General features: G+C 39.1%; 2 protein-coding genes across 2 annotated transcripts; one reads left to right on the top strand and one right to left on the bottom strand.

Moving 5' to 3' along the window:
- Positions 1–5,603: 5,603 nt before the first annotated feature.
- On the top strand, positions 5,604–7,181 carry pdca (phosducin a). The gene is made up of 3 exons (XM_030775839.1): positions 5,604–5,652; positions 6,382–6,527; positions 6,663–7,181. Exons 1-3 carry the CDS (start codon positions 5,604–5,606, stop codon positions 7,179–7,181), a joined length of 714 nt encoding a protein of 237 aa, XP_030631699.1.
- Positions 7,182–8,102: 921 nt separating this feature from the next.
- Positions 8,103–13,711, bottom strand: odr4 (odr-4 GPCR localization factor homolog). Its single transcript, XM_030775316.1, has 14 exons — positions 13,685–13,711; positions 13,174–13,284; positions 12,926–13,060; positions 12,732–12,827; positions 12,372–12,478; positions 12,160–12,196; positions 11,920–12,057; positions 11,694–11,789; positions 11,548–11,604; positions 11,291–11,422; positions 10,976–11,063; positions 10,417–10,602; positions 9,244–9,363; positions 8,103–8,715 (listed from the first exon to the last, which is right to left on the bottom strand). Exons 2-14 carry the CDS (start codon positions 13,270–13,272, stop codon positions 8,648–8,650), a joined length of 1,359 nt encoding a protein of 452 aa, XP_030631176.1. The 5' UTR covers positions 13,273–13,284; positions 13,685–13,711; the 3' UTR covers positions 8,103–8,647.
- Positions 13,712–13,769: the final 58 nt, after the last annotated feature.

Here is a 13,769-nt window from a genome sequence, read left to right as displayed (position 1 = left end):
AAGCATCTATTGACTAAAGTGAGAAAAATCATAAAGAACGAAAGATAAAAAATAGCCTGTCAAAAATAAATAAATAAAATGCAGAGGCACGCTAAAAGATTTTATGTATCAGGCGTGGCAGTACAAAAACATTTACAAACAAGAGCAACATGTACAAAAGTCAAAATGTTTTTACAGACAAGAACAACATGTACCTGACTGCAACAATTCATTTTTCAAGTTTTGCTTCTTGTAAAAGGAAATCGGGTGAGTTCATACGGCCATTTATACACTGTTTGCGCCCATGACCCAACTTTCGTTTCAAGGTAATAGTCGTAAGAAATACTGCGCATTTCATAATTCATATCAAATACAGCAGCCAGCGAAAGAAAGAACTCCAATGGTTCGGGCTAGTCGCTTTCAAGTCAGTGTAGGTGTAACTGATTGCCTGGACACAGAAACGTTCTGTATGTCACCCGTAACAACCTCTGTTATACAAAAAAACAGACTAACCACACATAGCACAAGTAGAAAAAAGTACGTTTCGAACGCCACAACATTCGTTTTGATACGGTCGTCATTTAGGCCTATAAAATAACTCGAAGTTTTGGAATCTCACTTTGAGCTCGCATAAGCACCTCGACTAAATGTGAATTAGTTTATCATCAGTCCCTGCACGACACTAGTAAAATACAACATATGTCATTTACTTCATGAAAATTCAAAGCAGTGGATAGGCAACACACTGGTACACATACGTACCTTGCGAAACGTGTCAACTCTTATCCACCAGGAGTTTTGCTTCAATATGACACTCCATCTGCTGGGCATGCCCTTAGAGCAGGAGAGGAGGAGAGGACCTGACTTCCCTAATTGTGGTTTACGCCCTGTGTGGCCTGTCGGTGGACAGGTCGTAAAGATATAGAAAATGGTCAAGGTGTCAAGGTAAATGGCTGGTAAAACTGGTAGAATTTCAAGATATTTAAAATGTAGGCATAGTGAAATTCTGTAACCAGCGAACTCGTTGATCGTGAAAAAAGTGCACCCAACAAAGCAACCTGGTACGTTGTTTTAAAATCTAAAAGCAATTGGTATACTATTGTAAGAAGGGCAGCTCTTTTTTCGGTTTTATTAAGTTTAAAATTGGACTTAAATATGACATCTCTGCAGTTTTTCTTTCATAATGTCTTGAGAAACCTGACAGTTTTAACCACAGAGCGGCGCCCAGGAGCACGGTGTCTTGAAACAAACTGTTACGTTATGCTGTGCACGCTTGTGTAATGGTTTATCACTTGAAATCAAAGAAACGTGTGGCATATAAACTATGACAAAAATTTTGGCTAAGCACCTATTCTCAGAATATCTTTCGATTTAGCATTTAAGTTTAGGCCTAGGTTCTAGCTTAACAGCCCTTAGTTCCTCGCGAAATGTATTGTATTCAGCATTGCGTGAGTTAGTATCTTCTGATACATAATAAAACGATTGAAAGTGTGAACGATTTCTTTTATTTTACAATTTCAGTAGTCTTTGACATGCTTAATACTTTGTCCTTTACATAACTTTAGGGTTGTTTAATAATCAATCATCCTCGAGAATGGACAGATCGTATATGATCCGAGTCATGCCAACAGTCTTAAGAGTGAGAAATTAGAGCTTAAATTAAAAGATGACTATGTAAACGTCAGTGTATGTTGTTTGTGTAATGGCAAACAAAATGTACCACTCTTTACAAATCAGACTTTTGAATTTTGTATATTTATAAAAAATACACCATCGATCAATTTTGTCAGTTTAGAGTTCCAGATTATAATAAATTAAGTGATTTTTTACCGAAGTGTAAATCTGATTCAACAGTAGGCTACAGTGTAGCTACTGTAGACTACACTACGCTATAGTAACGTAACTGTGGGTAATGCAGGAATATCCTGGACAACAGCTGTCCAATATTTGATTAGAAAACCATTTTATTATGCAGTATTCAATTAAATATTTTCTATGTCTTTCTGTTTTCCGAAGATGAACTTTTAACGCTGATCAAATGAAAACTGAAACCAAGCCGAAATACAGTGCACCACATCCTTGCTAATTATAAATGATTCTTGGACATCATCAGGAACATTTTTTTTAGAGGAAATGTTATTTCAGCTGTGGATGGTTAAATGGTTTTGAAATTTTAAGCACAAAGACGCGACTGACCAAGAGTTCTATTTATACCAAACAATGGAATTCGCAGCAGGTGTCTCTAATATAATGCAGAGAGGCAGATCGTGACCAGGGGCTGAGGCGAGCGCTGGCTGGAGGCTGATGTCACGGTAATGTCAGGTATTTTCCCTTTTGAAGGTAACTCAGATGACTCAGATCCGGACAATGAAGAAACACGCTGCCTCTCGTCAGAGTAAAACAGGAAAAAGTGCAAGAGAAGAAGCTGAGTAAATATGTGTAGGTGTCAGTGCATGAGAAAGAGCTAGTTGCACTAACACAGATGTACTAATTCATGTATGTGAGTAGAGTTGAGTGGAGTAAAAAATAGGTTAAACTATACATGATAGCAAAATAACAAAAGACTCTATCAGTGGTATTGCACTGGTCCTGGCTTAACAAATCTTCACTGTCAGAGAACATAAAAAAACATTTACCAGCTAACACCATCTTTACAGCCTTGTGAGTGAACAAAATTGCCAAGCAACACACAGTTTTGTACACGTTTTATTACATTGTTCAAATCGCAATACATTAATAATACAGTGAAAGTGGTAAAACTCCAAATACACAGGGAGAAAATACTCAAATTCAACCACAGAGAGTACCCCCATTTGAATCAGTTGATTACCAGTCACCTTCTCAGCATTCATCATATGTGACTTTTTAACAGACCACCTGTTTGGAAAATGCAAACATAGGCAGGCAAGTATCAACTGCACACCTGAAAAATTTGCTACCAGACATCCTTTTGAAGTCCTTTTTAATCCAAAATCCAACTCTTTTTGTGATTACAGCCTGGTTTGTTCCCCAGAAGAGCTGTATTCATTATATAGAGCTTGTATGTAATGAATGGGCTAATTCTTGGGGTGTCTCAGGGTTTTAGCTGGTTTGGAAATATGATGAACTTACTATGACTAATGTGAGTCTGACTATAGATTTAACTTCAATAACTTAAGCAACGCCACATAAACATTCAATACAATTTCTTAAGGGTATGGTTTTGTAATTTTTCCCTCTCTCTTCATTTATAGGGCTTGAGGTATGCACAACAGAAATGAGGGGAGAGAATGCTTTTTTTTAAATGATTAGACACAGACAGACTAATGCAAACAGTATTTCCAGATACTTTAGATACTTTAGAATAGCCTACTCTGCATGAATACAAAATCAGTATATTAATGAGGTGCTAAAAAGTCTTAATGCTCATGATATTACAACATTATGCTTCATGTAAAGTCACTGAAGTAAAATGTAATAGAACTGTTCAGTTTTATTTGTCTCTGTTGTGGCTCCTCCAAGTGGTGATGAGTTAAAGTCAAAGGGATAGATATGTTAAACCCAGTTCTAATGACACATGTACTGAAGTGTGTACTGGACACAGCTTCAAGGTGGCTCTCTCTCAAATGTAAAGCCAGCAAAGGGGATTTATTGCCTGATGAGCGACCTAGAATGACACTGTTGAGACAATGACTCAGGGTTTTAGCTGGTTATGAAATATGATCATACAAAGGCTGATCTATTTATTGAAGCATTTGGCAACATTGGACAAGGCTATGTTGGGATGAAGATACTATTACATTACAATATATAAGATGATTAAAAGAGCATAATTATATTTTGCATAGGATGGAACTGCTCTTTTTCTTTTCCTATATGTGTTACCAAGTGGTTGCACTAAAGGGCAGTCAGAATTTTAATCATCTATTCAGCCAATAAAATACATCTTGCCCTTGTGTCTTGGTGCATTTTTTTTCTGAAATACAGAGTCTGAATGCTGAGAGGTGTTCTATATAAAATTATCTTTATCCTTTTTTTGTTTAGTTTTTATGTTCTGACACCTTTAAAAAGAAGCCTGTCTTAATAAACTCTAATTCCTCCCCCCCCTCTCTTTCTGTCTGTCCGTCTTTCACCTGTCATGACTCACAGCAAGACTGGCTTGAAGGATTGTTCTCTCATAATCCTATTAATTCTCAGCAAATTCGTTCTTAGATGTCACTATGATGCTCATGTTTAATGCTCAGACTAAGCCCCTCTGGCCCCGCCCACTCGCTGGACAGTGGTCACTAATAACTGAAAACATCAGTGATCTCCATGTTATTGTAAAGTCCCAGTCCCTTGTCAAGACAGGAAGTGATACTAAAAAGACAGGTAAGAATTATGATACTGTAATTTTTCATTTGTGTATTGTGAAAGATAAATTATGCCTACTTACATTTCTGCTGAAGACAAACATCTAAAAATTACTGAGAATTATGCATATTGTAGTGCTGTATGGAAACAAACATGTCAAGTTATACGAAGAGTTAGCTGATGCTCGACACTATGCACTGCAGAAAGCAGTTTGCAGAGAGTAGGTTGCGGAGAGCAGTTTGTGACATAACCAAGAATGCATCTGCCACTGTGACAACCATGGAAAAACTTTTTATATTTTCCTGTTCAGAAGTTAACACAATTTTTATGCATCAAAGTATGTTTTATGATAACAATAAATAAGGATGAGAATGGGCAACAGTTTAAATGATGCAGACTCATGTCTGACAAATTATTACAATGATATTAACAGACTCATAGGGCTAAAGATTATGTTTGAATCATTGAGTACCACTGAGACAAACCAGTTCTATGAAAACTGCTCAATGAGTAGGACAAACACAGATATCTTAATATGTAACTATGAACTTGGTTTTGTGTCAATTATGTGTCAGAAAAGATCTAAATCCCAACTCAGATGCTCTGAAAGAACAGTCATCACATTGTAATATTTATTCAGGCAATGAATTTGTACATAGCATGAAATTAGCCACTAAAATCATGAAATACACTGGACTTCAATGTCTAAAATATACTCTTGCATGAACTGTAAAGGCACGAGCCATCACACGTGAAATCTGATAATACCATTTCAACCCGGATAACAATAGATGAGACTGACAGCTTGAGTATGCCATGGAATAGACTTCAGATCCGTCTTATAGACACTGTTGCATCGCAAGCTTATATCTTCTGCTGCATTACAGTAACTCTGCAGCCTGCCTGTAATAAGCCCAGTGCACCCTAAGGTTCTGAAAATCACTGTGCAAATGTAATTGCTACACCACAAAGCGTATGTTCAATTAAAATGATCTGTAATTTTACAATACGTGAGGTTAAGCAACAGTTTAATCATCCGTCTGTCAGTGAATGCTCTGACCATTAAGGCAGGAGAGAACTACTCAAAGGACATTACTTTTCCTAAGAAAGTATCGATGAAAATGGACGAAAAGGTTAAAAAGGACACGATCACTGATGGTTTCTGATGGTCTCACAACATCTTTCCAATCTGGACTTTCGGTGGAATTTTAAGAAAGACAGTGAAGAAAAATGGGGATTCATGTTGTCATTGTTAATTACATCTCTTTCTTTCTCATCATAGTAAACTCAAGATGTCAGGCACTGCCATTGACGACGATGACCAGCAGGCCATACACACAGGTGAGGAGATCATTTACTGGATTCCCAGATGAGACTTCATCTAGCCCTTGACTTAATTGCACTTTGAATAAAAAAAATGTTCACACTGAGGTTTGGTTCAGGATTAGTCCTCTCTGGCTCTTCTCTGGGATTCTGACTTTTCGTCTTTTTTTTTTTTTTTAAATAGTACATTCCACCACTAGTGGATGTTTTGTGTTGTAAGTGGGGCATGAGCTGACATCGTACATTGGGGCGTAGAACTGTTTTGGCTCTGGTGGTGAACTGGAACGCACATGCTGCTCTGTCCCAGCAATGACATCTGATTCAGCTAAAGTGATTAGTTCAGCCTTTCATCAAACACCTTACCAAACCAGTATAGTTGCAATCCTAAAATATTTGGGAACATTGACTTGGCCCATGCTAAGCAGCGACAAGCAAGACAGATTTCCAGTTTAGGAAGCTATGATTTTATCAGTGTTCCCCATTTGTCATCAACTAAGTAAGTAAAACTAAAATGAGGAACACATCACATTCATGACAAAAAAAAGCGTGCAGACTACCAAAGTGTCATCAGAGCTCCAGAGTAGAATTTGGAATCTAGCAGGTACGAATCTACCAAACCACACATAGGCCGTGACCTTTGGAGATGACTTTAGATGGCTGACCTGATCATCTTCTGCTAGACACTTAAACAAAGATTTTAATGTTGGTCAATATACACAGGTGTTTCATTGCTCATGTGATCTACAGGACCCAAAGGGGTGATCAATGATTGGAGGAAGTTCAAACTGGAGAGTGTGGACCATGAGAGCACCCCACAGCAAAAGAGAGAGCTCCTAAGGCAGATGTCCAACCCCAAGCCCACTGAGGACACTCGTGAAAGACTCTACCGCAAGGTGAGATATGTAACGGCTCAATACATGGTCATGCAGAGGTTTTGTTGTGATGGAAATTGCTCGAGTTTGTTTATTCCTCAGGATGGTATGATGACAGTATTGTCTGCTAACCGCCTCTCCTTCTGGCACATGCAGATGAGCGTTCAGGAGTACGAGCTGATCCAGGAGGAGGACGAGAGGTGTCTGCGCAAGTACCGCAAACAGTGCATGCAGGAGATGCACGAACGCCTGAGTTTCGGCCCCAAGTTTGACGGCGTCTTTGAGCTGGAAAGCGGCGAGGCCTTCTTGGACGTCATCGAGAAGGAACATCGCCTCACACTGGTGGTGGTGCACATCTACGCCGATGATGTCAAAGGCTGCGAGGAGCTCAACAGCTGCCTGACTTGCCTGGCTGCCGAGTATCCCAATGTCAAGTTTTGTCGTATCCGTGCCGCCGACACTGGAGCCGGAGAACGCTTCTCTGACGACGTGCTACCCGCCCTGCTGGTCTACAAAGCCGGCGAGATCCTGGGCAACTTCTTGTGCATAACGAAGCACTTCAATGAGGAGTTCTTCGCCACCGACGTGGAGGCTTTCCTAAATGAGTATGGCCTTTTGCCAGAGAAAGAATTTGCAGCCTGCCCAGATGATGAGGAAGAAGCAAATGTGGAATGATCTGGAATGGGAGGATGAGGAGAGGAGCTGCTCAGCCTGATGGACTTGACACGGTGTGTGAGCAGCAGTAATAAACTGAAGATTTCAAAGGGTGTGACCACATTCATTTTCCATTTGAAAATCTGTTATGATAACTACAGGCATAGATTTGACATTATACAGTACTGTAATAGCCACTTATTCAGACTGCTCTCCCATGACATAAATTGAGAAAGCTGTGAAACTACCAGCACCTCTAAAATATATGCTGTTTGCTTTTTTTTTTATCTTTCTATTACTGAATTTTCAAAACTGTTCAGTGAGAGGGGATAAAGTCAAGGGGTGAAATTCCATGTGTTGGTGCTTATAAAATTAGTATTTAAAATCTTTATCTGCTATGCAAATAAATTTCATGCGGGAACACAGATGTTCGTGTGCTGAAGTTCTTTAAACTGAACATATCCGGGGCAGAATGTTGAGGCATTGGATTTTCAGGAATATCTAGAAACGGAGGCTCTACCATCTTCATGAATTGAGCCAGTCAGCTGTATTGTCGCCCTAGTTACCTCTGCATGATTCACCGTCTAATTTCCCGTGCCTAAGCCCTATATTTATGAACAAGTCCTAACACTTGCCCCATACTCCTTAGAACACGCCGTAACAATACTCACCACTTAGTGGAGGTGGGTATAGGGGTTGCGTGCCAGACATGGTTTGTGTGGACACAGGGTTAAGAGATGTTTTTTAATCCCTAAACAGATCATCAGTCATTTGTTAAAATAAATATCACACCACTTATGACACATATGGTGGGCTGAGGCAAGGCGAATGAAAAACTGAAAGAAAAAAACTGAAGCCACACAAAGGGGACACATCATTTAAAAAAATTAAAATATTTATTTAAGAAATGATTGCACTGGCAAACTGTAAATACAAATGAGATTGAATCGGGAATGCACTGCTTTGAAAGTGACACAGGAGACTCTCACATTTTTGGCACAGTTGACGTGTCCTGACGTGAGGAAAGTTAATGAAATTCTATGGGGTCACACAAACAGAGTTCAAACGGCAGTTACAGCAACTGATGCAAATCAAACAACACTCATTCAGCCATATAACTGTTCTATGCAACAAGTTTAATGAACAGAACTCCCATCTATACAGGAAAATAGTATTAGAGTACAATGACATGTTCTAACCTGCTTTAAACACTGTAAAATGTTTATCAAAGCAGCAAGATTGACTGATACATACAATCTATTGAGACTGAGAAACAAAAATAAATAGATTGGATTTGTTTTTTAATTGGATTTGTTTTTTTCATAGACAATGGACAATATTTACCAGAGTATTTATCACTTGATTAAACTATTATAATTAAGACCATTTCATGTGATCAAACTGAGTGTGTGTATACGCGTTGCGTGTGTATATTCAAAGGCAATGTGTGGAGGGCTAATTTTATATGTGTTTTTGTACCACTGTCATTAGTCACTGAGATAAAGCAGGGAGGTAGCTGTGACTAGAAGAGCAATCCCAGCAGCCACTGCAGCACCTATGGAATTAAAAGGAGACATGTATGAGCGAGTGAGTGAGTGAGGTAGTGAGTGAGTGAGTGAGTGAGTGAGTGAGTGAGCGAGTAATGGACTTGGTCAACAGATCAGATAAGAGGGGAAACAGGAATTTGACAAGTATACAGATATCTACAGAGACATTATGAGGAACATTTTATTACCATGGTTATTCAATGTGATTTTGGAATTTGGTTTTATAGGAATGAAAGTGTGAGCAGTCATAAACATGGAATCAAATACAATATAGAGGATTTGTGTGTGACTCACAAAAACTGATGTTATTGAATTAAACAGGAGGTTCCACTTTCTTTAAGTCTCGTTCACCAGATGGCAGCCAGTGTTTTTTTTTTTTTTAATTTGCTCTAATGTTGTCTATCAGACACCTTCAGCATAAGCATTAGATATTAGTATGCCCTTGTACTAACAAATCTTGAATATATGCTGTCCTGTTTCTGTTCACATCAATGCTGCAGTGACTTTTAGCCTCTAGGACAATAAGGGATACATACCAACATAATGCTGGAAGGTTCCCTGGCTTTTGGAAGCGTCAGTGGGGGTTAAGTGAGGGCTGTCTAACAGAGGACCATCTGGTGTATTCTCTGCCACTCCTGAGGAAACTGATGCATGAGCTGAAAGCACACACATAGACACGTTTGTAAATAACAGTATTACTATAGCTGCTAAGTTTAATTGGATAAGATAATTAGAGAGGTGCTTTCATACACTGAGGCAAGGAATTTTCAATCTTGATTTCCTTGGAATCCTGAGCTAATGATTTGCAGAAACATGCAATCTCTGTCTTAAACTGGTTTCAACAGGACAAAACAAACAAAGCCAGGCATCTGAATCAAAAAATGCAAATAAGAAATAAGTGTGTGTGTGTGTGTGTGTGTGTGTGTGTGTGTGTGTGTGTGTGTGTGTGTGAGCGTGTGTATGTAAGTGAGTATATGTGTGAGCATGTGTGTGTGTATGTGTATTTTGAAGAGGCTTGTATGGTTCAGCTCACACAGCTGTTGCTGTTTTAGAAAGACTGTGCTTTCAAACCACAAACAGTCATTTACCCAACACACTCATCTGATCACTTTTAACTAACACAACTTAGCATAACCTACACATTCAAACACTAATGTGAATTCATAAATTCTAAATCTGAGGATGGTTGTGTCTCAGGAGACTATAAACCTGCCTCCTTGGCTGAGGGTTTAGTATTTGTTTCTGGAACCTGAGTGTTTGATGCCAATGTGTCTTATCATCAGGACACGTAAACCAAGGCTGCTCCGCGTGTGACACAGAATGCACCGCTGGTCGCTTTGGATAAAAACACCAGCCAAAAGCACAGAGCTGAGTGCGAATCAGGGAGCTTGTTTGGAAATAATCACGATTAAGAAACATAAACCTTATAAAAACTGAGGTCTAAAAAAGTTCATTCCTATGTGCTTTATCACTGTTGCGTTGTAGAGGTAAAATTTTAGTAATGTTCCAAGAGACTGATTTTTAATGTATATAGAAGATAACACAGAAATCATGTTTTCACATGATGAAAACATTAATTGTGATAGATGTGATATAAGGCATATCTAGAGTACATTCTTCACTTTTACTTATTTTTCCATGTATCCATTGTGTATATGGAGTTAATATGGAAATAATGCTCTTAGAACTGCAATGAGAAATAGGCTCACCCTGACTGGGCTCCAGGCTGGTGTCGATCTCCTCCTCCGCTGTGTCCCTGTCCAGCATCTCTTTAAAGCGTTCAGCCACATCTGCAGTGGTCTCATCAGGGAACATGTAGTCACACACACACAGGCCAGTGCCAGGCAAAGGGGCAAAGACTCTGTGAGGGAGAGACTGCTGTCCACTGGCAGGACCTGCACACATACATGCCATAGAAAACACTAGTGTCACATCCTTATACTGAAAATGGTCAGGAGTTAAGGAGGATCTGATGTTCAATTTTACTGCAACATTCTAAAAGAAACTTAATTAAATAAAAGTGACACATGTGCAAACAATGAAGAAAGGACATCCACTTAAGTGCTGATATTTTTAACTGCCCAACCGTAGAGTTAAAAATACAAAAAAATCTTGTACAAGGGTCTGTGGCGCCATCTAGGGTCATGGAACAACAAAAAGCCACCGCTGACATACTCATTATGTATAAATCAACTGTCCTTTACTCAACCCCCCCCTCAGACCAGAGGGTTGTTCATTATATGAAACAGTTAATATGAACCACTATACCTTTGCTTTCTCCTTCATTCATCAAAAGATCCTCCAGAAGCATCTCTGCTCTACAAAAGATTGTGTTCATTATGTCTCTCTTCAGAGCCTATTGAATCAGAGTCAAAGCACACTCAGTGAGCAGAGAACAGTTTAACATAAATTCAAACTTAGTCATGTCTGATGTACAGAGTCCAAATTTTTCTTAAGCTTCCCATGACAACGTATTAACCAAATCATTGGAAACTGTTGCAGTTTATTACCATAGTTGGTGAGTAGAGATTAACACTGTAAGAAGAGACTGGGACACATAATACTCATGACTGCAGCTCTCACCTCTATGGCTTGTTTAGCTTTGGGTTTGTTGGTGTGGATGTAGGCTCTGCAGTGGACTGTGCCGTTGATGGTCAAAGAACCACTACAGGCCTGAACTAAGGCAGTGGACCTCTGGTCTCCCTGTGGATCAATCTGAAAGGTTCACATGCATCATTAACGACAATGAATACATTCACATACATGCAGTTATAAATAAATAAATCTAATGAGATACAAAAGAAAGGTGCTTTTTTGAAGGAAAAGGGACTGAAACTCACCGCTGATACAAGGATCTGTGCCCGAAACGTCTGCTGAGTCATCTTTGTGTTCTTTTTCTGTGCGAGACACACACACACGTCAGTGTAAACTGGTATTATAAACTGCAGCCACAACACAGATTTAAAAAGAATGCCAGAATCCTTACTGCTCCAGGTATGAGGTCTGCTTCATCTGCCAACTGCTTGCCATTTAGAAGACAAATTCCAGCCCCAATTTGCTGGGCCCATGTCTTCAGTCCATCCTGAAAGACAGGGGTAGAAAAGGACAAATATTAACTATGGTGCACTCTTGAAATAAGGCTTTTTTCAGTTTGATCACAGTATCTGAGCTCTCTGCATTTCTCAGGAGAGCTAAGAGAGTCACTCCGTTACCTTCATACATCTGTCCATATTTTCTAAGGAGGTCCCTGTCACAGGTATGTGTAGGCCCAGTTCCACAGAGCAGGTCAGCATTGGCCATGAAAGAGAGGCCCCTGACTGATATTTCCAATCAGCTGGCTTGGCAGAGCACTGAAAGTCAGCATGTCATAAATCATTCATGAATGTGATAAGTCATAATAACACACATACAACAAATCAAAGCATATAATCCTCTCATGAAGAGTTTCTTACCTTTGGATCTTTCACATCGAATGTTTTGCAGACAGCTCTGCAAAGACTAAATTAAGGAAGATCACTAAAAATGTTGTTGTGTCTGATGTGTTCTCTCGCTTTTTAAATCATCAAATTAAAGCCCACTTTAAATGTTCTACACTTTCTGTATCTGGCTAATTAATCACATCAGAGAAATATGCAGGATATGTCAATGGTCCGGGGAAGGATACTTTCTAGTTTTGGAACAGATGTGTAAGGTCACTCTGTCAGTTACATCATCTTCAGAGAGATCCCACAATCTTCCTTTAGTTACATGCTTTTCAATTGCAAAGACCAACTGAAAAGAGAAAAAACACCATAGGCTTTGAAGTTTCATATTTTGAAAAATATTTTAAAACAAGTCTCATCGGAACCGTGTGATATTCTAACTATGAACTGGATGCTACTTATACAGAATGGCAGGTGTTATACATGGAAGTGGAACAGCTAACATGGGCACAAAGGGCCATTCACAACATGTAGATGATTGCTTTTTTTTTTTCCAAATCCAAATGAAGTGTCTTATCTAAATGATGACAGAAAACACTTACCCTCCTTAATGTATTTTGAGCTTCTTTCGCCAGGTCAGATGGGGTGATCAGAAACACACCAAGAATTGACAGTCCTCCCGGTAACATCCTGGAGACCTAGAACCAAGAACCAATCAGAACTTGCCAAATAGTCTACTTAGGCAATGAATGTCATTTAGTTCTGTGGGTTATTTTCTTCTTGGTTTGTTACTCACTTGCCTGGCATGCTCTGTAACCCATTCCATATCAATGGCATCCAGTGAGCTTGCACCTCTGCTCTCAGACTGGCCCTCTGACTCTCTGTGAGGTGTCTGCACCGCCAGCACCACAAAATCTCGTTGCAGAGAACACTTCAAGTCAAGGAGAATGTATTAAAATTTTAACATGTGACGACTGGTTTGAGGAAGTAATATTTCAGATTCAGTAATATTTTCCTATTTTAGAAGTTACACACTGGTCTTACCTGGCCAATTAGCAATCCTGTGAGACACGTTCCAACAGCTGCTTGAAGATTAGCAAGATATTTCTCCACCACCTCTTCGACAATATATCCTCTACCCATTCTGAAAAGCGACTACAGATACAAAAAGGCTTGTTAACTAATAATTATGATAGAGTAACACAGTATTATCATAATTACGCAGTGCACAAATAATGTTGGAATGATTCAGGGGCATATTATCAAAATGGTGGACAAATTCAGCTCTGCTTAAAAACAAAACTGCAAGGCGCTCTCTCTTTTTTTTTCCTTAAGACATTCACAGCTGTTTTCGGGATGAGTTAATAAGCTAACTCTAAAATTAACAGCGATAGACTTAGTCCGCATTAGTCACAAAGGGAACTTTGACAGATGGTTTAGAAGAACTGAAGTCACAGATAAGTTTTTGCATGAACAGTAAAACACGTTAACCGAATGGCAGAGTTGGCATATTAGATATAAATGACGGTATTATGGGAAAAATATATTGACAAACCTGTGTCCCATGCACAGACTGACTTCTTTGAGATCAAATTGTAATGAATACGTGTGACAACTTGCAGCACATAAAATACGTCATC

Source organism: Chanos chanos, chromosome 5 (genome assembly GCF_902362185.1).
Source record: "Chanos chanos chromosome 5, fChaCha1.1, whole genome shotgun sequence".
Lineage (NCBI taxonomy): Eukaryota > Metazoa > Chordata > Actinopteri > Gonorynchiformes > Chanidae > Chanos > Chanos chanos.
This window is presented reverse-complemented; position numbering and strand designations above follow the sequence as displayed.